The sequence below is a fragment of the Sinocyclocheilus grahami genome, unplaced genomic scaffold (genome assembly GCF_001515645.1).
Source record: "Sinocyclocheilus grahami isolate Dianchi unplaced genomic scaffold, SAMN03320097.WGS_v1.1 scaffold212.1, whole genome shotgun sequence".
NCBI classification, from domain to species: domain Eukaryota; kingdom Metazoa; phylum Chordata; class Actinopteri; order Cypriniformes; family Cyprinidae; genus Sinocyclocheilus; species Sinocyclocheilus grahami.
In genome coordinates, this window is record NW_015505391.1 from 1,344,904 (window position 1) to 1,372,355 (window position 27,452).

Genomic DNA, 27,452 nt, shown 5'->3' on the forward strand with positions numbered 1-27,452 from the left:
ATAAAAAAAAACATAATTTAAAAACTGCATTTTGTATTTACTTGCATTATCTTTGTGTAATATAAAAATTTGTTTGATGATCTGGATCTTTTAAGTGTGACAAATATGCAAACAATTAAAAAACCAGTAAGGGGGCAAAAACTTTTTCACACCACTGTATATATATATATATATATATATATATATATATATATATACTGTATATATAATTACTTTTTTTTCATGACATTAAGTCACATTTTCACATTTTGAAGTTATATTTATATTTATATTTGAAGTAATATTTCAGCTTAGGAGTTTGTTAAAATCCGTAAACTATGAACAAGCCCCAATAATGCCCGAGATTGTGCCTCCTTTAAAGCTGAAAATGAATGATCCTTTATTGTACAACAGGATCATGTTTGCTAGTTAAACCGCCTGCAAGAGAAGTTTAGCTAAACTGCAGTTCCCCTATCAGGCGAATGAAAAGCCAGCCTTACCTATTTTGAGCGGAGCATCTGGCGCTGAGGTGGCGTACAGCAGGTTCTCAGGTTTCAGGTCTCTGTGCACTACACCATTCTCATGCAGGTACTGCAAACAGACATGTAGACACAGGGGGTTGCCTCTTATTAATCTGAGGTGTACACAGATACGTGTGACTGTACATTGTGGTACTAATTAACATGTGTTGCTTTCACCATTATGTGTGTAATAATATTTATAGTTTTTAAATTCATATGGGAATCTCCTCTGTGGTTGGTAAATTAGTCTGGGCCTGGCTGATAATGAGCAAAATTAAAGTAATGACCATGCTGTTCTGAATATATTTCATAGGCTGTTTTTGTTTTACAATGCTGACAAGGCAGCACTGTATGTCAGGGTTCTATCACCTCAGTCTACTTTATTCTTGGTTTTGTGACAGAGCCCTGACACTCCTGTATTGTCCTTGTGTGAGCGTGCGGTCTTGACTGTCCTCGGGCCGTGCACTCTCTTTTCTGCATGCCTTGTTTCATGTTCGGAGCGTGGTGTTTGCATTCTGCCACTTATGTCTAGTTCGGTTTCGGTCTGGTGTCAGGGTTTGAGCAATGCTCCATGTCTTGTTTCTTGTGTGAGCGCACGGTTTGTGTGTTCATTCACTCGCCATGCGCTCTCATCTCGTGTGTTTTGTGAGCGCTTGGCTTATGTTTTCATTGGTCACGTGCTCGTGACGTTGTTTTCTGTTTAGTGCACGGTTCGTGTTTACATCGGCCACGTGCTTTTATGTTATGTTCTGTCTTGTGTTGTGTAGCTCGGGTTTTCTTCAGTCGTGTGCTTTCATGTTGTCATGGGTTAGGGTTAGGGTTATGCGTGTTCATGTCTTGTTTTGTGTGAGAACGTGGCTTTTGTTTTGTTTGTTTCTGTGTGCCATGTGCTCTCCTGTCTGTTCTTAATTAATGGTTCATTTGCCCCTCCTGTCCTCCCTCGTTACCTGCCTTGTTTGTTCCCTATTTATTCTCCTTGTGTTTGCAGTCCTGTGCCAGTTCGTTGCCAGTGCTATTGTGTACCTTGCCTGTTCCTGCCCTGCCCTGCCCTGCCCAGCCAAGCTGCCGGTAGTGTTTATTTTTTCCCTCCACGGGGTAGTTTTTGTTTTATTTTTGCTAATAAAGTGCCCAAACTTCCTGCAATTGAGTCCTCGCCTCATCCCTTCACCCAAACTTGACACTGAATTGATATTCCTCAAACATTATATGTTTCTTTGATGTGTGTATTGTATTTGTCCTGTCTTTGTTGTATTTATAATTTTTTATTTTTGAGCTCAGGAAAAAAAATACATTATATAATACATTATACACATAATGATATTTCCCCCCATTTTATATTCTTATTATCCAATGAAAGGTTAGATGTTTGTGATTTTTTTTAAATAAAAGATCAAAAGGATTAACAATGTAGATTAATTTTCACAGCCTTCTTTGATCATATTTACCAAGGGTGCCGATATTTTTGGCCATGACTGTATATATAATTATTATTACCACAAGTACTTAAAAATATGTTACAATGATGTTACAACCACTATGAGTGTTTTAACACTTATTCATTATTCTATACATCTGTCCTCTTTGTCATGGTTTTTTATGACAACTTGAAAAAAAATATTTAAAATATGTTTACTTCTGTTACGGAAGGAAGGATACAAGAAGGCAGGGTCGGATCCAAGTGCAGCTTTAATGTCACAGCGAAGTCAAACAACGGCAGTAGGTCAAAACACAGGAACAGACAGATTAGACTCAGGCTCAGGAATCGCTAGGCACGGAGCAGTAGCGAACAGACAGACAATCATCAACATAATCAATACTTCGCCGTGAGTGTGTGTGTGAGAGTAACCTTTATAGTGCTCCGGATAGACAACAGGTGTGTGTGTGTAGTTAGTTCCAGGTGCGGGGCTTGTGGGAAACATAGTCCATAGTGAGAGCTGACTGATATCGCCTAAGAGCGGCTTCCAGACGCTCAAACCAGAATTTCCAATTCATAGTCCACGGTGGATTCGATGGTGGGAGGAGCCATGATGGAGAGACTAGAGTTCCGACCGACGGAGACGGAACCGAGGGAAGGGGAGCCCAAGGCGGAGGTGGAGCGCCGTATAGCTGGGGTGACACTGAGTGTTCGGAGGGCTGTGATGGAGCCGACGGCTCTGGCGACCGAGGTGCAGACGGGGATCCGGAAGGCCACGGTGGAGTTGGAGCGACCGAGGACCAAGGCGGAACCGGAGGGAGAGAGGAGCCCAACGGAGCCAGAGAGACAGAGGGATGAGGCAAAGCCGGAGGAGTGTAGTCCTAAGGCGAGGGCGGGTCGACGAACGACCAAGGCGGAGCTGACGGGACAAGGAAGCCCGGCGGAGCTGGTGGACTGACGGACCACGGTGGAGACAAGGGAGCTTTGAGCCAAGGTGACATCAACTGATCGAAGGACCTTAGTAGAGTCCAGGCCTCGAAGGCTGAAACCAGAGATCTGGAATCCTCCAACTCTGGTGCGGCTGGAGGCTGAACGTCCCAAGGCAAATCCTGACGCTAACCACCCCTGCCGGATGACCTAAGGGACAGACAGAGAACAGCGGAGACAGGACAAAGAGCATGACTGGCAGAGGAGGAGGGAGAGGGAGGTTGGGTGGGACAAAAGGGAACACAGCTTCATAATTAGTCTTTTTATCCACAAATAAACAGGCGAAAAGTTTATACTCGGCCTCCTTAGCCATGACAGGACAGGCAAAGAGCTCACAAACGGCCTCTGTAGCCATGACAGGACAGGAAGTGAGTTCACAAGCAGCCTCCATAGCCGTGACAGGACGGTCAGTGAGCTCACAAACAACCTCCGTAGTCGTGACAGGACGGGCAGACAGATCAAAATCAGAGTTATCGGTAGAATTCAGCCAAGCAGACAGTTCAGGAATAGGACTCACCACCGTGAGGGGAGCTGGAGCATATGCCATTTCCCTGAGAGGTTCTGCAGCAATGGCCCCCACCTCTGGAAGGTCCATAGCGGGTGTCGCCTCCTCGGCTTCTCCTACAGTGGGCGCCGCCGCTGAGCTTAGAGGGGCTACCAGCGCTGAGAACACGGACACACCAGCCGCTCGCACCGATCTCAGCAGGGGATCCTCCACACTGGAGACCAACCTCGGGCGTTTTGTGGTCAATTCAAGGGGAACAGCCATGGACGGACACGGCTCTGGTTCCTTAGCTGTGACGGGATGAATCTCTGCAAGGGAGCATTACAGGAACGGGATCGGCCTCACCCACAGTGAATGAAGATCCAGACACCAGAAGCGCATAATCCATAAATTGGGCCAGTGATCCACGAGGACCATCCCGGACAAGGGGAGCTTTTAGTGGCTCATTTAGTCCATGAGCAAAAAAGTCAATCAGCATAAAATCCGGCAGGTCTGCATAGTGTGCAATGTCTATAAAGGTCTGGATATGGTCCTCGAGGGTTTGTGCTCCCTGTCATAGATGGACCAGTTCTTTTGCCAACTCCATCCTCAATCGGAGCGGCCAGACACGGCTGCTGGATCCTCGCTGGTTCTGTTAGGATACGAGAAGGCAGGGTCGGATCCAAGTGCAGCTTTAATGTCACAGTGAAGTCAAACAAAGTCAGAAGGTCAAAACACAGGAACAGACAGATTAGACTCAGGCTCAGGAATCGCTAGGCACGGAGCAGAAGTGAACAGACAGACAATCATCAACATAATCAATAATTCGCCGTGAGTGTGTGTGTGAGAGCAACCTTTAGTGCTCCGGATAGACAACAGGTGTGTGTGTGTAATTAGTTCCAGGTGCGGGGTTTGTGGGAAATGTAGTCCATAGTGAGAGCTGACTGATATCGTGACAACTTCAATGATTTATGCATTAAAGGTTTACGATTAAAGTTTGATCATCTTAAAATATTAAAAGTTTCACCATTTACAGTCGTGATGACACCTATATTATGTAACATGACATTTGTTTTCTTTCTTGTAAACTGTAAAAAATTACTTTTGAAGGTACAAAAAAAAAGATTATTGTACGTTTGTACGTTTTACAAGACAATACAGTTTTTACAAGACATATGCGATGTTCTTCATTTCATGTTTAATTTGATGTGTAACTTGTGTGGCACAAAAGCCATGTTATATGTTGGTTCTCATGCACAGCTGATAAAAAAAAAATTTCCTCAATCTTAAATGCTATTTTTTGCTGCCCTGCTATTTACTTCTGAAACATGAATTAAATTTACTTGTTAAAATCTCTAAAAGTTACAAATGTCAAGGTATAATAGGGAGCACTCCAACAAAACAATATCTGACACAAAACAACACAATTCTCTTATCAAACAGAAAAAATGCAATGTTACTGCTTAAAGGGATAGTTCACACAAAAATTAAATTTCTGTCATCATTTACTCACCCTCATGTTGTTCCATACCTGTATAAATGAAGTCAGTCAGTGGGACCGGCAACTGTTTGGTTACCCACATTCTTTAAAATACAGAAGAAAGAAACTCATACAGGTTTTGAACAACATGAGGGTGAGTAAATGATGACAGAATTTAAATTTTTGTGTGGACTATCCTTTTCAGCATCGTTTAAAGGTGGGGTAAGCGATTTTTCAAAAACGCTTTAGAAAACTGATTCGGGCCGACTAGCAAAACAAAGTTCATCAGCAGTAAGGGGCGTGACTACTCATGATGTGGAGGAGAGAGCGTTCAGTCCGAGCCGAGCAACAGAAAGATAGAGATGGTAGATAAAAAACAAAAGAGAAAAAACGTCTGCAGAACAAAAGAAGGCTTAAGGCAATATGGCAAGAAGTAGGACCCGTGTAAATATCGGATCAGCTTTCCAGCGCTGGAGTGTCACAGTGTCTGGTTGTGGTGCCCTGGACTGGCCACTTGAGGGCGCTCTTCCTGTTTATGTGTTTCATGTTTTGAACTCAGTTTCCCATAGTCCTTTGCTTTGTCGTTTTGTTCTGATCGTTATCACCTGTTGGCAATTTACTCATCATTTCATCACTACTTATAGCATGCTCTCACTGTCTGTCTTGGCTGCACTATTGTTTGAGTTACGTCGTGTTTTCTGTTCCCTGTGTTTTGAATTTTACCTTTTGCCTAGTTTTTGTTCTGTTTTGGATTATTTGTTGTTTTAATAAACTTACTGCACATGGATCTAATCTTGTTTTCTCCTGGCATTCCGTGACATGGAGAGAACTCAAGGAGGGGAAGGCCTGGATCGGACGCCGAGGTTGCTTTCTTCTCGATAGGTGAGTAACACAGTGTCTGCACCGCAAAAGCGTAGTGCAATGGATGCAACAAAGCGACCGTTGAAAATCGTTTGAAATTTGTTTCAATATGTCAAATAGAACACCGCAGCAGTTCTGTTGGGGATTTGTCGCGCCGCATCCAGTGTAGAGAGTTGTGTGAGAGTCAATGTAATGGAAAGGGTGACCTCTGGTGGTGAATAAACGGAAGTCCATGGACCGAATTCGTGACACTAAGTAACACAATTACTTTTTTTATGGAGTAACGCAATATTGTAATGCATTACTTTTAAAAATAACTTTCCCTAATACTGCTCAGAACATTCTAGCAACTACATAGCAACACCCTGCCAGGCACTTACAACATTGTTGCAGATCTTTTTTTATCTGCAACAATACAGATTTTTTTAATCTAGTTTGTTTATCATTATTTGGAGTATTTACTTTGGTTTACAATTAAACATGCTAAGCTAAGCTTCCAAAAGGCCCATTAACCTGTTGGCAATTTACTCATCATTTCATCACTACTTATAGCATGCTCTCACTGTCTGTCTTGGCTGCACTATTGTTTGAGTTACGTCGTGTTTTCTGTTCCCTGTGTTTTGAATTTTACCTTTTGCCTAGTTTTTGTTCTGTTTTGGATTATTTGTTGTTTTAATAAACTTACTGCACATGGATCTAATCTTGTTTTCTCCTGGCATTCCGTGACATGGAGAGAACTCAAGGAGGGGAAGGCCTGGATCGGACGCCGAGGTTGCTTTCTTCTCGATAGGTGAGTAACACAGTGTCTGCACCGCAAAAGCGTAGTGCAATGGATGCAACAAAGCGACCGTTGAAAATCGTTTGAAATTTGTTTCAATATGTCAAATAGAACACCGCAGCAGTTCTGTTGGGGATTTGTCGCGCCGCATCCAGTGTAGAGAGTTGTGTGAGAGTCAATGTAATGGAAAGGGTGACCTCTGGTGGTGAATAAACGGAAGTCCATGGACCGAATTCGTGACACTAAGTAACACAATTACTTTTTTTATGGAGTAACGCAATATTGTAATGCATTACTTTTAAAAATAACTTTCCCTAATACTGCTCAGAACATTCTAGCAACTACATAGCAACACCCTGCCAGGCACTTACAACATTGTTGCAGATCTTTTTTTATCTGCAACAATACAGATTTTTTTAATCTAGTTTGTTTATCATTATTTGGAGTATTTACTTTGGTTTACAATTAAACATGCTAAGCTAAGCTTCCAAAAGGCCCATTAAAGTCTCACACCACATCTGTCATCTCTAAACATGGATTGTCAGGTTCAAGTGCTCTCCCATGTATCACTGACAGAGGAAAAATCCAACTTTATACTGACAAGTACATCTCTTAACTGTCAAACTATTATGCATGACTGCCCATATGAAGGCTGATTCACCACAGTCCCTAGTTTAAAAGCATTCCAACTGGTTTGTTTGCAATAGAGCTGCAGAATGATTCCTCAGAGGAGGAGCAGTACAGTGTTCCAGCTTCCCAACACCAATTATTATGGTGAAATGAAGGAGTATTATCTTTTACTGGGGTCCAAGGGGAATACTTCCATCCTGTTCAAAACTCAGTGGAGCTGACACACATAAAGAACATCATCTCTCTCTTTCACTTCCTCCTCTCATTTGACAAGAGCAGGTGGTAGCTGTAGCTCTGTGTCCCCACGCCATGAAGATTATTTTAGCAACTAGCCTCTTATTTATGTCAACACAGTTAAAGGTGAAGTGGCTCCAAATGGAACTGCAAAATTTATGATTTTCAAAGTTTAGTTTTCTGGCTTTTTTAAAGCCTATTTCACATCGCCGACCAATGCCAACCAACGGCTACAAAAAGTTTGACGGGTTTTGTCGGATCATTGTGTTATCCCAGTTGGCGTCTGTTAACATTAGTCGTGCTTGTTTTCACAGACTGAAAAATTGGAGTTTGTCGGGTCATGGAATGTATGAGTAGCAAGGTATTGTAGTCCAGTGATTGTTGGTGTTGGTTGGCGTCTGTTGGTGAGGTGTGAATTAGCCTTCACTCATTTCATTATTTCTGTGTAAATCTCGCAAGAGTTGTGTAGGATGGTATTGCAAGGTAAGATAAGTAAAAACATCTAAGGATATAACTGCCTATGATCTACCACATCTATATAATCCTCGATCACTCATTAATAAGAAAGATGAGTTTGAACTTTTGCTGAGAACAAAGGGAGTCAAGATTGCTAGTGTTACAGAGACATGGGCACATGAAACATCCCAGATGAAATCCTGGATGTTAAAGGTTATGAACTCTTTAGGAAAGATAGAGTTTCAAGAACAAAACTGAGAGGGGGTGCCCAGCTGTTTATGTATCCAGTAATCTCTATAAAAGAAGAGAGAGGAGAGAGAAAATATAGAATGTAAATGGATACAACTATGACAGTCTCGCCTCTTGTCATTTGATTATTCTATCAGCCACCTTGGGCAAATGAGGAAGAACTGCGACAAAAAAGCTATAGATTATCTTATCAGCACTATTGACATAGTAAAGCTGAAATCACCTCAAGCCGGCATAATCCTTTGTGTAGACTATAACCTACAACCTATCAAGTCCATTATTAGCAGTCATCCAGATCTTAAACAGATTGTTAAGGAAAACAACAGAGGAAAGGCTATTTTAGACTTGATTATAACAAACCTCAATACCAACTATAGTGCTCCAAGCGTGCTTGCTCCAGTTGGTCAAGTCACCTTTATTTGTATAGCGCACATACACTACTGGTTGTCAAAGCAGCTTTACAGTGTTAAACAGGAAAATAGTTGGTTCAAGTGATCACTGCACAGTGTTGATGGCCCTATTGGTAAAAACAACGTTAAGAAGAAGGAATATAGAGTGGGTCGACATGTTACCAAAGACGAAGAGAAGCCCTTGCTCAGTGTATGGCCATTACAGTGTATGGTCGCCTGTGTATGAAGCTGAGGATGTTAAGAAAAAAGTGGAGATTTTTAATACTCGCATCCAGACAGCTCTGCAAATATGCATGCCACTGCAAAGGAAAGTTAAACCATTTGACAAACCTTGAATGACTGATAAAAAAATCTAACTTGCTATAAAAAGCAATGCTTTTGATTGGTTTGGTTAAGAATATACATACATGGCTAGGGGAGACAGACTCTCAAAAACCAACTATGGTCCATGTGTTATTGGCAGACATGTCAAAAGCATCTGATCGAGTCGACCATGCAAGGCTTTTCCAGCATTTAACAACACTTAACCTCTGTCCACAGTTGTTGGCTTGGTTGTTTAGCTACACAACAGGAAGACGACAAAGGGTGGTTGCAAACGGTGAAAGCAGTGCATGGAAATTTGTGACATCAGGGGTGCCCCAAGGTGGAGTTGTCACCATATATGTTTTTACTTCACATGTCAATCCGTGAAGTAATTTTTAGTGATACAATGGACACAGTTTATATGCAGATGATATTGGTATATCACGAGCTTTAAAGTTAAAAGACATAGAAATAGACAAAAAGATGGAAATGGAGGCACTTGCTTTGGAAACCTGGGCACAAAATAACAAAATGCTCCTAAATGGAAACAAATTTGTCGAAATAAGGATGTGTTTTGCAAAAAAATCCAACACAACCACCACTACTCACACTGGGAGGTTCCTGTGGTATTATGATCAAAATACCTAGGGTATCATCTTGACAATCAACTAAATGGAAATTATCATATTGACGAGTGTTTGCAAACAACTTTTTGACAGTGTTTGCGAAACATGGAGCTTCTGCTGATGATTTAGTCAGTATGTATTGCTCCCTACTAAGACCCTGTCTAGAGTATGCAAATGTGCTGTTAGTTGGTTGTACAAAAAAGCAAGCAGCTTTACTGGAAAGCATGCAGAAGAGAGCACAACGAATTATTGAGAGTTTTACTTACACATCAATACATCTAGCTGATTTACAAGGTCGGAGAGAGCAATCCACCATCAAATTAATACAAGAGATGACTCAGAATGATCATCCACTTCGTGATCTTTTTCCACCAACCAGGGGTGAAAAAACTGGTCGGCTTCTTTAGGAAGAAAAGTAATTTGACATTATTCAAAGCAAGGACAAAACTTTATGCTAGTTCTGCTATTCCTTTTGGTATTAGATTGTTTAAAGTGGTCATATGATGCGATTTCAATTTTTCCTTTCCCTTTGAAGTGTTACAAGCTCTTGGTGCTTGAAAATCTGTAAATTTGCAAAAACTAAAGTCTCAAATCCAAAGAGATATTCTTTATAAAGTTAAGCATCAACCACACCTACCTAAAATGGCTCGTTCTAACACGCCCCCACATGTCTACGTTTTGAATCGTTCGCGTCTCCAGTACGCACTAATCCACAAATTACTTAAGTTATTCGGTTTAGAAACGTGCCTGACACTCCCTCTGACGTGAAAATAAACCAATATCCTGAGTTATTCAGTTACTCCTAACGGTACATTGACTGAACTGCTAAAAAAGAACCGATGATGGGATGTGCACGAGCAGAGTCTTGTAGCAGGACTTGTGTATTAACGTCATCACAGTATGTTAAGGGGCGTAACATTTCGGTCACACGCTTGAGGTATTCGGCCAATCACAATGCACTGGATAGCTGGCCAATCACAGCATACCTCGCTTTTTCAGACCGATGAGCTTTGTAAAAATCGACGCGTTTCAGAAAGGCGGGGCATAGAGGAGAAACAATAATGTACATTATATGGAAAATAATGTGTTTTTTTAACCTTAAACCGCATAAACACATTTCATTACACCAAATACACAAAATAATGTTCTTTTTAGCAACGTAATATGACCCCTTTAATGAATATAATGTGGATGTTTAGGGTGTATAGGATGTATATTTTGTGTATGCATGGATGGATGTATATGTGTGCATATGTATATCTTTAATTATTCATTGGTATAGTATTATTGAATATGTTTTGAATATCTGCTTTTATATTTCTTGAGTATTTTTTTCCTCTTGCAAATTCTATCTTTACTTTATGCAATAATTCAATCTCAGTATTTCTAGACAGATAATTAAATAAACTTAAAAAACTTTTGATGTTTTATCAGGCTATTATTATTTTTACATTTAGATAACTATGTATGGCAGAGGGTCATGTGACAGTTAAAAGATATTGTATGGGGGTTAAGGTTTTCTAAAGTTAACTAGTCTAGGGTTTTCTTTAGTTAACTAGTCATTTCAAAGTTTTAGTTGTCTTTCCTTGCCATCTACAAATCAGTTTTACAATTATAACATTGTTTATTATGAAATTATCTTAATATCCTGATTAATAATGTAGATGAAAAAATGTTTTGTCAAAACCCTGGTTTATTTGCAAATTAATTTCTTAATTTCTTGCAATTCCGAGTTTATATCTCACAATTTTGAGTTACAATTTTGCAGTTATGACATTTTATCCACAGAATTTCCACAGTCTATCTCTCGCAGTTCAGACCATTATTTTCCAGAATACTGAGTTTACATATTGCAATCCAGATTTTTTTCTCAGAATTCTGAGTTTAACTTAAAAATGTGAGATATTTAAGTTGTAACTGAGATTAAAAAAATAAAAAAAAATGTATTGTAACAGAAAAAATGTCTGAGATTAAAAACGTTATTATAAACTCACAATTTTGAGGGGAAAAAAGCTGGAATTGCAAATATAAACAATTCCGAGAAAAAAGTCTGAATAGCAAGATGTTAACTTAAATTTGTGAGATATAAACTCAGAATTGTGTTATAAACTTGCAATTCTGAGGGAAAAAAAGTCTGAATTGTGAAATGTTCAGTCAAAAGTAAACTCTGACCTTTTTATTTTTTAATACTGTATGTGGCAGAAAAGGACTTCTATAGTATGAAGTGTGTCCTGCCTACCGTAACTTTAAGTAGTAAGTGAAACAGTGTGCAATATTCCACAAAAACCATTTCAAACAGTAATATGTTATATGCTGCCATGACAAGGTAGAATCAACTTGGTGGCATCAACTAGTTTCAAACCTTCTCTGCAAGAAAGATTCTCAAATTTCTCAATAGATAAATCAGATTTCTCAAAAAATACATCACCTTCGAGAGCTCCAGACTTCAAAAGGAAAACGGCAAAGATATTGCAAAGTCCCAAGCCACTGAGGACGCCCCAGCCAATCAGACTGGCAGAAATCTACAAAACACAGATCCAGAGGCATGCCACACAACCAGCTGGCTTTGATGTGACAGACACACAGATTCTGCTGTTGTGAGGGAAACTGTGAAACTCTTCACATGATAACACGTTAAAAAAACGCTCCCTGAAAAGGCGGGTCACTTCAAAAGGAACTCACAGCGTTCACTTTTCCATTCCTCTGCTCTATTTTATGCCCCGGTGGGAGCTGGAGAGTTGGCGTTCTCTTATTGCAGCCCACCAACTGAATCCAGCCCATGAGAAATTTGCCCACTTTCTTACTATCTCCTTGGCAACCGCCATCTTTGATAAAGTGAGAGCCAGTGGTGGAGAACACACTTTAAACAAAAATGCTTTTAAAATACATTCACACAGATGAAGAACAGGCCTACTTTCGAATTCAGGCACCTATATCACTAAAGCACATGGATACATGATGGATATAAACAGAAACTGCATGCACAAGATATACAGTGGGTACGGAAAGTATTCAGACCCCCTTAAATTTTTCACTCTTTGTTATATTGCAGCCATTTGCTAAAATCATTTAAGTTAATTTTTTTCCTCATTAATGTACACACAGCACCCCATATTGACAGAAAAACACAGATTGTTAAGAGTGAAAATTTTAAGGGGGTCTGAATACTTTCCGTACCCACTGTATAGTAAATGATAAAAATAAGCCTCACAAGGAAGGTTAGGGAGGGAGGGAGAGAGAGAAAGGGAGAAATATAGTAGAATTGCTTGCCCATTCAAGAAGAAAAAACAATAAATGGTCTCCTGTGGTCTTCATAACCAATCTAGATCCATTTATGATGACTTCATACTGGAAACAGGATTCTCTTTCCATTTAATGATTGTTTCACTGATGAACTAATGTATATATTGTAAGCGTAAATATTAAAGCCTAAGATACATTTGCATGAGATATACAGTATCACTGGTTGTTAGGGTTTTCTGAGTGGTTGCTAAGGGTATTTCAATATTCTAATAATGGCCCAAGTCAAAAGAACTCACTCCCAAGTCTTCATGATTTATAGTCTCTAGAAATGACTAAGGTCTATTCACACTTCAAATAGTTAACCCTTGGTTTTTCTATATGTCAGGTAAATTGAATCCTAGGTTATCATGCTTCATGGTTCACACTTCTCATAATTTACCCGGGGTTAACTATAAATCTTGGTTATTCATAAACTGATGTTTCACCCTGTACACTGTTCCAAAACCCTGGGTTAACATTCCAATTTGCATATTTGCAGAGTCAGTGTCATTGATTAGATGAATACAGTATGTGATGTGTTTACATTGTCAATCCTCATAAAATATATTGCCAACAGTACCTACTATTCAGTTTTCCAGAATGGACTTTTCAGTGGAATATAAAGGTAAGAATCTTCACTCTAATTCATGTGTTTTCTGTCACCATTTGACATTTTTCCTCTCAAACACTGAAATGGCTGCTTATACAACACGCAGTGTTTCTGTAACACTGAATACGAGGACTGGGTGTCTGTTGATAAGAACTGTAACATGTTAACGCCACATCATTTCACACTGTACAAGTTCGGCAAAAGCGGTGCTAACCCTGCTTCAGAGCAGGGTTTCATTTCATAACCCTGGTAAAAAGTGGTGCTAACTTCGCTTCTACATTACAAGTGTGAAACATATCTTTACCTAGGGTTTAAAGCGGGGTTTAGAACAACAATAACCTGGGGTTAAAGGGTTAGTTCACCCAAAAATGAAAATTAGGCTGCATTTTACTCACCCCCAAGGCATCCTAGGTGTATATGACTTTCTTCTTTCAGACGAATCCAGTCGGAGTTATATTAAAAGTTGTCTTTGATCTTTCAATCTGTTTAATGCCACTCAGCGGGTGTTGCATTGCTTCAGTCCAAAAGAACTTAAATAAAAATCGCCCATCCATAAAAAAAAGTGTCTCACACGGCTCCGGGGGGTGAACAAAGGCCTTCTGTAGCGAATCGATGCGTTTTTGTAAGAAAAATATCCATATTCAAAATGTAATAATCACTTTAATGTAGCTTGCGCCAGCAGTTGTACACAGAAGCAGTTCCGGGAGCATGACGTATGAGGTCAGCGTTGCGCATGCGCCGGTGAGTCTCGTGAAAACCAACGTTTGTTTACAGGAGCAAAAGTTTCCTAACTTTAGCAAAGGAAAACCAGTCTCCTCTTGGCTTATATCTAAATCCTCTGACATTCTTCTTTACAAATCCTCGTTTTGTACTTCTAATTCTTGACCGTTGTTTTGTTTTGATCTCTCCGCTGCATTTCCACGTGCGTCACTTCTGAGCGGCGCATGCGCAAAGCCGTCCTCATACGTCATCCCCCCCGAGCTGCTTCCGTTTACAACAGTGAGTGCAAGCTAGATAAAAGTGATTATCACGTTTTGAATATGGATATTTTTTTTACAAAAATGCATCGATTTGCTACAGAAGGCCTTTGTTCACCTCCCGGAGCCATGTGAGAAACTTTTTTTTATGGATGGGCACATTTTAATTAAGTGCTTTTGGACTGATGCATGCAACACCCGCTGAGTGCCATGAAACAGCTTGAAAGATCAAAGACAATTTTTATACCAACATCTATGCATTATTTTTTTAATATTTAGAATTAGCTTTTATGTTTATATTTTAATTTCAATTAAATTTGTCATATTGTTATGTCACTTTTGCTTATCACTCTTTCCATATCACTCTTTATGTTTACTTAATTTATTTTAATTAACAAAAATCTTTTAATACTTTTAGTTTTCACGATTTCACTGCTAGTTCAGGAAAAGCAAAAGAAAGAGCAGAAGAAGAAAACAGTTTTCAGACGTAAAGTGTGAGACACTCACCGCGACCGCCTCCAGCACTTGTTTAACTGCATCAGCGGCGTCTCGTTCGCTGTAGTAGCCCTTCTCCACCACCCTGGAAAATGGAAGGCACCATTTGGTCTCCAGTGTAACTCCATATTGAGTATCTGACTCTTTATCCAATTTTCACTTCATTATTTTCCAGCCTTAGCATGTATATTATATATATTTTTATTATTATTATTACTTTTTTTTCAATACATTTTCTGATTAAATGTGGCATGATATACTCCATTAATTCTGAATGGCATCAAAATGTTTTCATGAGATTCTCCATCACCCATTTTATCATCCATTAAATGTCGAAAAGTCTACTTGCTTTCCTCATCAATGTGTCATATCTGTAGCACAAACAAGTTAGGGCTCATGAAAAACTCTAACTGTAAGTATGAGCAATAGAAATAGTGATTGTTGCCTTAGCAAACACCCTTAATTACAGTTCTGGGGGAAAGTGTCAATGCACAGCATGGAGTTCACAACTTAATCAGTCATTATTTGCATGTAGCACTTTACCCCCATGGTGAACTGACCTGTCAAATAATTCTCCACCGGTAACAAGTTCTAACACGAGACTAATCTCCGCAGGGGTCTCAAAGATCTCCTTCAGTTTGATCTGACAGAAAACAGCATGAAAAAAAGAGAGGGCATTTCACTGGAGGAATTCAAAAACAATACATGATTTATTATTAATGTAGACTACGGTAGCTATAATGTCTGACTAACATTTGCATAACTAGAGCTTGCTAAATCAAACACAGACAGTACTGCAGAGACAGGATGAACATCTAAGCGAGTGTTCTTGTAGATTTATGCATATTTTAGGCTGTGAAAATGTAACTGCCCCTTTAGACTTACTATATTTGGATGAGAGAGGCGCAGTAATACACCTATCTCTGTTCGTACAATCTTCTTGTCAACCTGCAAGAACAGCAAAGTTATTGTCTGAGTACAAAGTGAACAAGGTGCACAATTATAAAGCCATTACAATCAAGTAAAGTGTAATAGCAACATCAACTCACTGCAGAAGGAAAAACCTAAAAAAAATAATAAAGTAAACCAAGCACTTTTCCTCAAGAACATTTAATGGCCATTCTGCAAAATGACTTTCATATACAGGTGCATCTCAATAAATTAGAATGTCGTGGAAAACTTCGAACGATTTGAGGGTGAGGAAATTAAAAAGCTAAATTAAAGTTTTGTGTAAAATATAATAATAATAATAATAATAACTTATTTTTCACAGGGGTACCATTTTATATATTATTAGTTAAAAAACACCTGAGGTACTACCACAGAGCTAAAGAAATTTGTAAAAGCAGCACAAGTGCTTGTTATATATATATAATATATATAATATATATATATATATATGTTGTTGCTTGCTGTTCATAAAAAAATTTTAAATAAAACTTTGTTCATGTTGTTATTGTTATTCTCATTCTAGTTTTTCTCTATCAGCCACCTTTAGTAGTTTTTGCAGTAACTTTGCACAATGTACACAACATGTGTAACAATGTAATGCACTATATATTATAGCACAGAAGTAACAGAATTACAAATGCATTAGAGAGGTTTAAGATAGCCTTAGTATTCCCTACACAGGCACAAAAAGCACAAATGATGGTGTAAATAGAAATGTATGTACTGCTCGGAAAACAGCTCTGGCTGACAGCAATTATTACGTTATCTATTAACGTATGTTAATTATTATGCATCAGAGTGAGAAATGGAAGGCAACAACAGTGAGGTCTTTAAGATCTTAGCAGCTGGAAGGAAGTCCTGACCAGAAACTCCTTGGCTATACGAGGCAGAACAAAGGCAAGAGAACAAAGCCTGGTAACGTGGAGAAAAATGTGTCAGTGCACTTACAGTTTTTTTCAGCATTTTCGCAGCATAGTGCTTCTGGGTGCCTTTCTGACGGCATCGGAACACCACTGATGTGGCTCCCCTGCAAAAGAGAGAAAAAGCAAATTACTCAGTTACAAACAATTCAGTTGTATTCCATAAATGAATGGGGCTCATTTATCCCCAATACACTACAGTTCAAAAGATTGGGATTGGTAAGATATTTTTGAAAGAATTCTCTCATGCTTACCAAGGCTACATTTATTTATTTCATTGCAATACAGTAAAAACAGAAATATTATTAACATTTTTAAAAAGTATTTTCTATTTTAATATATTTTAATATGCAATTTATTTCTGTGATGGCAAAGCTGAATTTTCAGCAGCCATTACTCTAGTCTTCAGAGTCACACGATCCTTCAGAAATCATTCTAATATGCTGATTTGGTGATCAAGAAACATTTCTTATTATTATCAATTTGTAAAGAGTTTACCTAAGCTTGGCCACCCCACTCACAACTGCAGTTTTTGTCTATTTTTTCTTGACAAGAAATGCATTTATTAAGATGCGGAACCGCTGTATCTCTTTACGACCCTAACAAACAGGAGACTTTTCAGACTATTCATACTTTGCCTCACTGCCAAGCGCAATCAAAAGAGCGCGGAAAAGGTACAGGTGTTAAATGAGCTTTAGTAGAACACCAGTGAACTAAGGTCTGATGAGATGTTGTTAGGCTATATGTCAGTAAAACTTAGAAAAACAAACTTTCCTGTCCTGTCAACCGTTTTACTGTGCTCACAGCACACACTCTTCAACTGTACGCGAATATGCAGCACACGCTCTATATCACTTCATAATAAATAAAGCGTACAAGAAACTATGAGCATACAACGTTGTAGTTTTGTCATCAGTTAAGTCAAGGAACACAATGAGACATGGGAGAAACTAGGACATGGAGCACGTGGGGGAGGAAAACACAAGACACAGGACTGGCATTACTCCCCCCTCCCCGAAGGCGCATCCACGTGCCACACAACAACAGGGGGGGGCGCTCTGGAGGCCCCTCAGGACTGGCTTACACTGGATGGCAGGCCTCCAGAGTGGTACCCGTTCCAGGACCCCTGGCGGATCAGGCAGTTCAGGGCGCCATGGCGGAGAAGGCAGACTAGGAAGCCATGGCGGAGCAGGGAACTCAGGGGGCCATGGCGGAGCAGACAGTTCAGGAGGCCATGGCGGAGCAGACAGTTCAGGAGGCCATGGCAGAGCAGGAAACTCAGGGGGCCATGGAGGAGTAGGGAACTCAGTAGGCCATGGCGGAGCAGACAGTGCAGGAGGGGAGGCCATGGCGGAGTAGGGAACTCAGGAGGCCAATGGCGGAGCAGACAGTGCAGGAGGCCTGACCTCGGAAAACAAAAACACTTTCAAAAACGGGAAAAAAAACACAGGGAGAAGAGGTGCTGCTCCCTTTTTGCTGGTCTGGTATTCTGTCACGCTAACTGCTGCTGTGTAGGAGACGAAGGAGCGCGGAGACGAAGGAGAATATAAATAACAGTATTTATTTAGCCAAACCTCGGGGAACACACATGTAGTACTGGGTAGACGAACAATACCGGACGCTAGACATGGAAACACAAAGGTCTTAAATTATGGGACTAATTATGGGAATGACGAGACACACCTGGAACTAATGAGGGAACACCTGAAATCAAGGAACACAATGAAACATGGGAGAAACTAGGACATGGAGCACGTGGGGGAGGAAAACACAAGACACAGGACTGACAGTCTCTCAATTGCATGTACTAAAATATTCTGCTATTTGAAATCATAATATAAGGCGCAAGCTGATATGTCATTTTTTTGTAATTTAATGCACAAGTTAGGGATTGCACTGACTAATCGACTAGTCGACTTCAATGCTCTGCCATGATGCTTTAAGCCCTATTGAGGGCGCAACAATAGTGCTGGGCGGTATGACCAAAAATTTATATCGGTATATATAGGTAGTTATTTGTGTTTTAAGCAGTAAAATAGTCCAGTACTTTATAGTCAAACACATTTTTATATTGAAATAATGAAGATTTCTGTGACACCCCAGACTGGTTGTTGGCCCCTCCCTGGCTACCCCTATGAAAACATCCTGGCTTCGCCACTGGTTACTTCATATTTTCATGTATTTATGTATTCATATTAACTATGATTTTTTTCATGATTCTTTGATGTATAGAAAGTTCAAAGAACAGAATTTATTCTATTTTTTTTGTCTTAATGTAAAAGTCTTTATTGTCACTTTTGATCAATTTAACACATCCTTGCTGAATAAAAGTATTAATTTCTGTCAAAAATCATTCGCAGCTTTAACTACGTAGTGAAGGGGGAGGAGCTATCAGACTCTGATTATGAATGCCAAAATAACCTTATATAATTCATACACTTGAGTTTGAATTTTGAGTTGACTACATAGTGCAGAAGTACAAAGTATATATATATGCATAGTCTATAGAGCATCATTTGTGATGCAGCTAATGTGTGCTTTTAAATGTACAACAAAATAGCTTTCAAATATCAGCTCACATTTTTGTTAAAGCACTAAAGGGTTTCTTTCGTACAAAAAAAGTGTTTTAAGATCTTACTCCTTGTGGTGCCATACATTTTTATTTTCAAACTATATAATTCTATATTCAATCTGTGAATTCTAAACAGGATGTCACTGTAGTTAAGTATTTCTATGAGTGGCATGGCCTGTCCTACTTAACCCTACCTTAGAGCAGTGTCACCATTGGCTGGTACACCTGGGCAACCGTACCTCCTTAATTACTTCCATTTTCCTTCCCTACAGACCCTAGACACTAAACCACTGATCTGATCCTCTGTAGAATATACATTACAACATGCACTGTACCAAAACACAAGCTCTTTAAATAAGCCATTACTCTCTAACTGTGATTTCAAAATAAAAATGTAAACCCTCGCTCTGAACTTACACATTTTGATGTCCACATATTCAAGTTACAGTGGCTGTAGCATTAAGTGTACATTTGAATTTAATGTTGTTTAGTCAATATTAAACAAGGATTAGATTGTGCTGCAAAGTGTAAAAACAATCGTTAGGCCATTGGTGCTCTCTGCAGTCATTTGTTATAATGCGTAATGTACATAAGCTCTATTGTTAATAATAGATTAATTTTACCAGTTTTGTTCAATAAAACCATATTATTACTTGCTTTTGATACTTTATTTGAACGAATTAATATTGCCACATTGCTATTATATATATGTATTTTTTAAGTAATTTTAAAAGCTATTGTTTGCTTAGGTCTATTTACCACAAAAAAAATATATATATAATTATCAGATTACTCGTGAGAATAATCGTCTGATTACTCAATTACCAAAATAATCGTTAGCGACAGCCCTACCTGTATTGCATCACTGCTGCTACAACATTACATACATTTTCTCACTAGTTATTAAACTACACTGTAAAAAAAATTATCATGATTTTAACGGTAAAAGACTGTAAAAATTCTACAGGAAAAAAAAATGTGATTTGTTAACAGTAAGTTTCCGTTAACTGTAAAAAAAAATCTAACCTTACATTCAATGTAGTTTTACAGTAAAACACTGTTAAATTTAGTTTTTCTAAACTAGTCATTGTATAATTTACAGTGAAAACCCATCAATTGACATTCCCAGAATTCTCTATTTCTTCTTAGTTTTGTCTTATCAGTTGTCAGTGCATTACAAAGTTACAAAACAGATATTAGTACTTCAATAAGTTGGTATATTAACATTATATCAGTTAAGACAGCTTTTTACTGTAAATTTAAGTTAAATCGGTAAAACCTAAAATGCTGCTATCATATCTTTTACGGTAAAGTTCTGGCAACCACAGCAGTGTTTTTTTTTTAAATAATTTTATTTATTTATTTGTTTGTTAGTTAGTTAGTTTGTTTGTTTTTTCACAGTGTAATTAATAAATCCATTTAATGACTTGGGAGTGTGTTCTTTTAACATATGCCAGAATACAATCATCTTACAACCACTCAGAATCACACCAAGCACATTCGAGCAAATGGACAGCAATACCCTAGCAAGCGCCCACAACTAGTTGTTTGTTTAGCTTTGTGAGCTTTCATTCTCTTAATATCTGATTCATAATCAGATCACTTAATACGGTATTTCACTGGCACAGCACCAGTGCAATATGTTGGAAGCAAGCAACAGCCAGCAGTTACAAACAAGCATCTCAGCTGGAAAGTGTCCAGTGTACAAATAAATGACATTTGGGTGGACAGCTTGGCTAATGCAATTAAAGCAGAGAGGCCACCTCAGTGTCCAAGAACTAGCATCTGGGTACTCATTAGGAGACCAATGCCAGATCCACGCAGCTATAGATCCCCTCCCTCTCTCTCTCTATGCTGACCGTAAACTCCCACTGACTCTACATGTGAATAGACATCAGGCGAGTGTAGGAACCGGCTTACGGCTCCAATCTGCTCCACATAATCCCCATGCAGGTTCCAAAAATATTGACTTCAGTTGGTTATATAACCACATTTGAAAGAATTCATATACCTGCCAACATCAGCTGGCAATTAGCAAAGTACCTCTGTGCATAGAGGACCCTGTTTAGACTTTCTCTGGATCCTTAGCACTTAGACTTAAAGTCTATGAGTAATTGTACTCAGTTAGCCTATACTTTGAATCTATAGTCTAAGAAATGTCTGTAACAATAATGTACTGTGTTAATATGAAATAATTTTCCATATTTATTTTTGGAATAGGTGTTGCATCCATATTTTGAATTATGCATTGTATTGTGTTTTGTTTTAGAGTTAAAGGAAGTGTCCATAAAATTAATGGAAAAGGGAAGTGGTGGTGGGCTTGATGCATATGGATTTTTTTAATGATGTCAAATTTTTGCTATAAAGATCAAGCCTCTGATCCTTAGCCCGTGATTGGGACTCATAATGCTTCAGTTCATTTAATCATTGAAAGTTAATAAAAAGACATGACAGAAGGCTCTATATTAATGAGGATCCTCGGCTTGCAGGGTAATGACAGGAAATGGAGTGGCCACTTCAACTCCTAAGTGTCTGTCACGGAGTCATTCAAAACACAATACACATAACCCTAACACAAACATACAGATACAGCAAGACACCAGGTCTGCATACCTGCAAATATCTTTGGTGACCAATTGACGTTATACTTGACTTTAAATGAACTGCACCATAATGAGCTATTTAGCTGTTGGTTAACATTATTTATTGCCTTGTGAACAGTGAACAGGGGTAGCATTTTAGTGAAAAATTAATGAAGACCTCTTTTTGCAAAATAATGGAACATATGTTTAAAAAGTTAAATAGGGTCAATTCTGATTTCATTCTGTCAATGACAACGGAACAAGATAATCCATGATTATGTTGACCCAGGGTAATTTATTTATGTGTATGTACTGTATGTATATGTACTGTATGTAAGTATGTATTTATTTATGTTAAAACGTTTTTGAGAAGATGTTTTGGAAGCACATTTAGTTTAAATTTCATGCAAAACTGTCTTATCTTTAGCACAGGATAAATGATTAGTTGAGATCTTAATAAATCCTCCACTGATAAGTCACTCTGTCTCTATTAATGAAGTCAACCTCCTTCTATTGTAGCATTCACTCCTTGGAATGAGATGCTAGAGGGATTTCCATCTCATTACCTCCCAACTGGACTATTTAGCATTGTTTGATTAACCACTTGCATTAGATTAGAGGCATTTAATTTTTAGGTGATTAGACAGTTTTGTAACAGAGTTGTCCAGGAGCGGTAACTAATTTCGAAAATGCAGCTTACAACTAAATTACAAAAATAAGGTATTTTGTGGTGGTCACTACTAGCACAAGACCTAGAGGACAATAAACAGCTGATAACTGACTATAGCATTAGCTTAAGCTAAACCAGGCACAAGATCAGAGTAATGTGTTTAGTGCTCCTCTCCCCTTCTGAAAAAGTAGTGTGCTTCATTGTTTTGAATCGAGTGTACTTCAAAATCTTACAAGTATATTTGTAATTTTTTTTTTAAACTGTACTTGCAGATAGCATAGTATTACTCAAAGAGAGTTCACTAGAGTTCTTAACACACTTAAGTAGACTATAAAAAAGTATAGAAAAAGTATAGAACACAATGAGCAATCCAGTCATTATAGATCAGTGTATCTATAGTGCATATTTTGAGAAAGCGAAAGCATTTTTTGACATTCCATGCATGTAAACCTATTGTAAGAAATTCCCAAAACAATATTAGGTACCTTAAAAATGGCATAATAGGGCCACTTTATATATTTTAACTGTTATAAGTTGCAACTTCATCATTACAGATGTGTAATTAAAATGTATTTAAATACATGACATACAAGTTTCAATAGAAATGAAAGTATATTTTGCTTTACCATAAGTGCTTGTCAGTACATTTGGCAGTACACTGTATACAACTATAAAAGACAAGAGAAGTAATTGTAATTTAAATAAATATGTATATAAGTGGCTCAAAAAATGGCACTTTAAAGTTCAACTAACTTCATAAAATAGAAATTTAAATTATAATAGATTTTCATTTAACTGCAATTAAAATGCAATTAAGTGCCCGAAACATTCAGTTCACACTTAAGTATATTCTTTTAAAGTATATTATTTTCAGAATTATCACTCTTTTATTAAGATCAAAAGGGTCTTGCAGCAAAACTTTTAACTATCAGCATTAAGTCTGGTCCACATTCCTGCATATTCTGGCCAAGAATCGCCCACGAGCCATAGCAGACCAACAACTTGCAAACATAATTTGTTTACCGGGTGGATGGATAAAAACTTGTATACTCTGACTTCCGGAAATTACAAAAAGTCTGCAAATCAAATTTCAGCTTACTGTTTTAAGAAAGTTTTTGCTATTCTTGTGTACAATATAGTCTCTAAACTCTCTATGGGTGAGCCGTCAGAGACTAAGAGTAGTTCAGATCCACCAAGCCTGAACTTTCAAATCGTGTTCTGGGAAACAGAAAATGAAAAAGCCTGTTGATAGAGTGAACCGTAGTGCACTCCTTTTAAAAAACAAACAGGCTGGCAGATGGGAGTCCTTCCCATCATAAACCACATTCACTATTAACAGCTCAAACTCAACCAATATTCATCATATTAATAATATCACATTGTGAATGAGACATAGATACGCAGAGGGGGAAATGACTACATCCACCAGTTATGGCAGATCATTATGAAACACATATGAGGTGATGATGATTAATCTCAGGGGGCTTTGATTATCAAATCTGCACAGTCTAGCACACTACAGCACCATGTGTACATGTGTCCACCATTTTTAGATCATTAACAAAATGTAATAACATGTAATGGTATGATCTGCACGTGGAACTTGGAAATGTTCAGGCAACAAGCTCAAAAACTAGCTTTATGACAATTCTCAGAAGTAGGGTTACCAGACGTCCCATTTTACCCATGACAGTTCTGGTTTCACAAGTTGTGTGCTTGTCCTTTGAATTTAAATTCAAAGGCCAAAAACTAATAATGTGTAGTGAGATTCCTAAACATTTTTGTCAGCTGAACAATTATTGAACAATTTCAATAATTTAACAACACATTCTTATGTTCATGGTTCTTTGATATCAGTTAATGTTCACATGACATGCAGGTTAAATATGTCAGAATATTTTGTTTTATTTTGTTTGTTTGTATTTTTTAATTATTTATACTACTGGGCTGTTTAAATTTTTATTTTTTTTTGCCACAAAATCAAATTTTATTATGTACGGAAAGCACATACTCTCTTTCTCCCGCTCTCTCTCCATTACAAACACACACACACTCACACGGAAACATGTTTTCAGCACTGCTGTGATTATTTTTATCAGTAAAATAGTTGAGCAACTTAAAAGCTACACGACATTTTTCATAAGCGAGGTAATAACTGCGCTGTTCTTGAAGAAGAACTTACAGTTTTGCTATTAGTAGAGACGCTGCTGCCGAACACTGTTGCACAGACTCCGGTATTTCACACTTAATCTCTCTCTCTCTCTCTCTCTCTCTCTCTCTCTAATAACTTCATTATTATCTGCATTAGTCTGCTATCAATGGCTCAATCCTAAAATTATGTTTAGGAATTAGCAACGGAGGCGTGAGATGAGATGCATAAGAAATTAATCCTACTCACAAGAGCGTTTTAAGGACAAAAACCTGACAAATGTCTTGAAATACATCATCTGAACAATCTGTTGAGGTGTGGTAACTGTAGTATAAGCGGAATAATTGACTCCGGTCCATTGAATTATTAGAAAATAATGCAGACCCGAGGTGATGCGGCCAAAAATAATCTTGTTTTGCAAATATATGACTGTTTGTTTGTTTTTTACATTATAAGTGAAACTCATGGAACATAATAAAAAAAGTTACAATATATTAATAAAAACATATTAAATAATAAATATATTTAATCAAAAAACATTCAAATAAAAAAGGCATATGATGACCCCCCTCTAATTTTTTTTTTCCAAAATGGATAGTTCCAGTTCTGAATGCCGACTGGTCAATGCAGCATTGCAGTTATGCTAAAATACACATAGCTAGGACCATATTCACAATAATATTTTATTGCATAAATAAGGCTGTTTCAATTTCTTCCACTAAATTCAATTGGATCATGATTCAGTTGCAACAATTCCATGCAAAAGGTTTGCAACTGTAAACATATTATGTGTATTAATGTAATCTTGATCTAACTGTAGTGCTGATACTGTACAACTGTAAATAATGTTTTGGATGAATGTGGCTTTCTCACTGTAACCGCATGCGTCAAATACATTCTTAACAGTAGCGTTCTCGTGCACTTAATGCATAGCTGAGTCAGTGTGGAAGTGTATGTTACACAAGCTGCTCCTGTTATACTTTCCGAGCATTATATAATCACAACAGAGACTGAAAGAGAGAGAGAGTATGTGTGTGAGAGGGGGGAAGAGTAGCTCTCTGGGGAGTATGGTACGCTTCATTATTCAGCTCATTCTGCCTTCTTCAGGACCTGGGCGGTTTGCATCTGGCCCCATTTTACAAGAGTCCAGCATCTATGCCAATGCACTCCAAAATGATCAGCCAACTATGAGCCGGTAATGCTAATGTATGAACTTCTTTAAATCTCTATTCATGGCATTCTTAGTTTAGCACTGGGTTACAGATTTTTGTTAGAGATTGATCTAAAGCACAAATATGACGAAAAGAATAGTTCTCTCAGAAATAAAAATTCTAAAATAATTTACTAACCCTCATGTTGTTCCAAACCTGTATGCATTTCTTTATTTCGGCATTATTTTTTAATTTGTTTATGTATGTATGTTTGTATGTATTTATTTGTCTGTCCATTCAAGGAATTGATGTCATTGTGTTGCAATGTAATGTTGTTACACTAAAACTATTCATAGTCATTTTCGGTCATTGAATTAAAGCTTAAATCAAATCAAATATAAATATTAAATGAAAATCTTAAACGTATAAAAATTACATGAAAATTAGAAATGTTTCCTTTAACTGAAATAAATAAGTTGAAGTTGAAGTATTAAACTGGCTAAAAATGAAATAAAATTAAAGTTATACTATCCTATAAGGCAAACATCACTAATGCTGCTTATACTTAAATCATAACCCTAATTATTAAACCTCAGCACACATTAAGAACCATTTATGCCACATGAATGATAGTTTAAGATCAGACGTCCAGTTTTCACCTAGCGGACCACAAAATAGATTTAAAAATCCTATCAATTACATGAATGAAGGGACCTGGGTCATATATAGAGACCACAATATCATAAAGATTTGGAGTGGGCTCTTTAGAGCAGTAAGTAACCACCTATAATAAGCTTGCAACACTCTAACAACCATCCAGAACACCCCAGCAATCACAAAGAAATTGCTAAAAAACACCTTGGCACATACAAAAGGTCCTAAAAACTTATCCTTTCTAATCATCCTACTACTTGTCCGCTTGATCCTATTCCATCTCATCTCCTTCAAGCCATTTCTCCTGCAGTTGTACCTGCACTCACTCACATCATTAACATATCCCTTCACACTGGTGTTTTTCCCTCAACATTTAGACAGGCTTGTATAACCCCACAAGAAACCCACCCTTAACCCATCTCTTTTAGAGAACTTGAATGAGCTGTGTTCAACCAAGTCTCTGCACTCTAAAAAATGCAGGGTTAAATATAACCCAGCGCTGGTTTAAAAAGGGACAAACCCAGCTATTGGGTTGTTTTGACACAACCGCTGGGTCAAAACAACACAATAGCTGGGTTTGTCCCTTTTTAACCCAGCATTTTTTAGAGTGTGCCTTTCTCACAGAACAACCTCCTTGACAGCAACCAGTCTGGTTTCAGAGGTGGACATTCAACCGAGACTGCCTTGCTCTCAGTTGTTGAAGCCCTAAGATGGGCAAGAGCGGATTCCAAATCTTCAATACTTATCTTGCTGGATCTATCCGCTGCTTTTGACACGGTTAACCACCAGATCCTCCTGTCAACCCTATTGGCAAAGGGCATCTCAGGAACCACACTCCAGTGGTTTGAGTCTTACCAATCAGATAGGTCCTTCAAAGTATCTTGGAGAGGTGAGTTGTCCAAGTCGCAACATCTAACTAAAGGGGCGCCTCAGGGCTCAGTTCTTAGACCACTTCTCTTCTCTGTCTACATGGCATCATTAGGTTCTGTCATTCAGAAACATGGCTTTTCATATCACTGCTATGCTG

General features: G+C 38.2%; 1 protein-coding gene across 1 annotated transcript in view; it reads right to left on the reverse strand.

Annotated features, from left to right (window-relative positions):
- The window catches only part of LOC107596018 (calcium/calmodulin-dependent protein kinase type IV-like), a 47,696-nt gene that overhangs the window by 9,018 nt on the left and 11,226 nt on the right, over nt 1-27,452 (reverse strand). The window contains exons 2-6 of the mRNA XM_016286619.1: nt 16,676-16,754; nt 15,662-15,724; nt 15,337-15,419; nt 14,789-14,861; nt 480-570 (exon numbers count right to left, since the gene is read on the reverse strand). Coding sequence (XP_016142105.1) covers nt 480-570; nt 14,789-14,861; nt 15,337-15,419; nt 15,662-15,724; nt 16,676-16,754 — 389 coding nt within the window. The remainder of the gene's footprint in view (nt 1-479; nt 571-14,788; nt 14,862-15,336; nt 15,420-15,661; nt 15,725-16,675; nt 16,755-27,452) is intronic.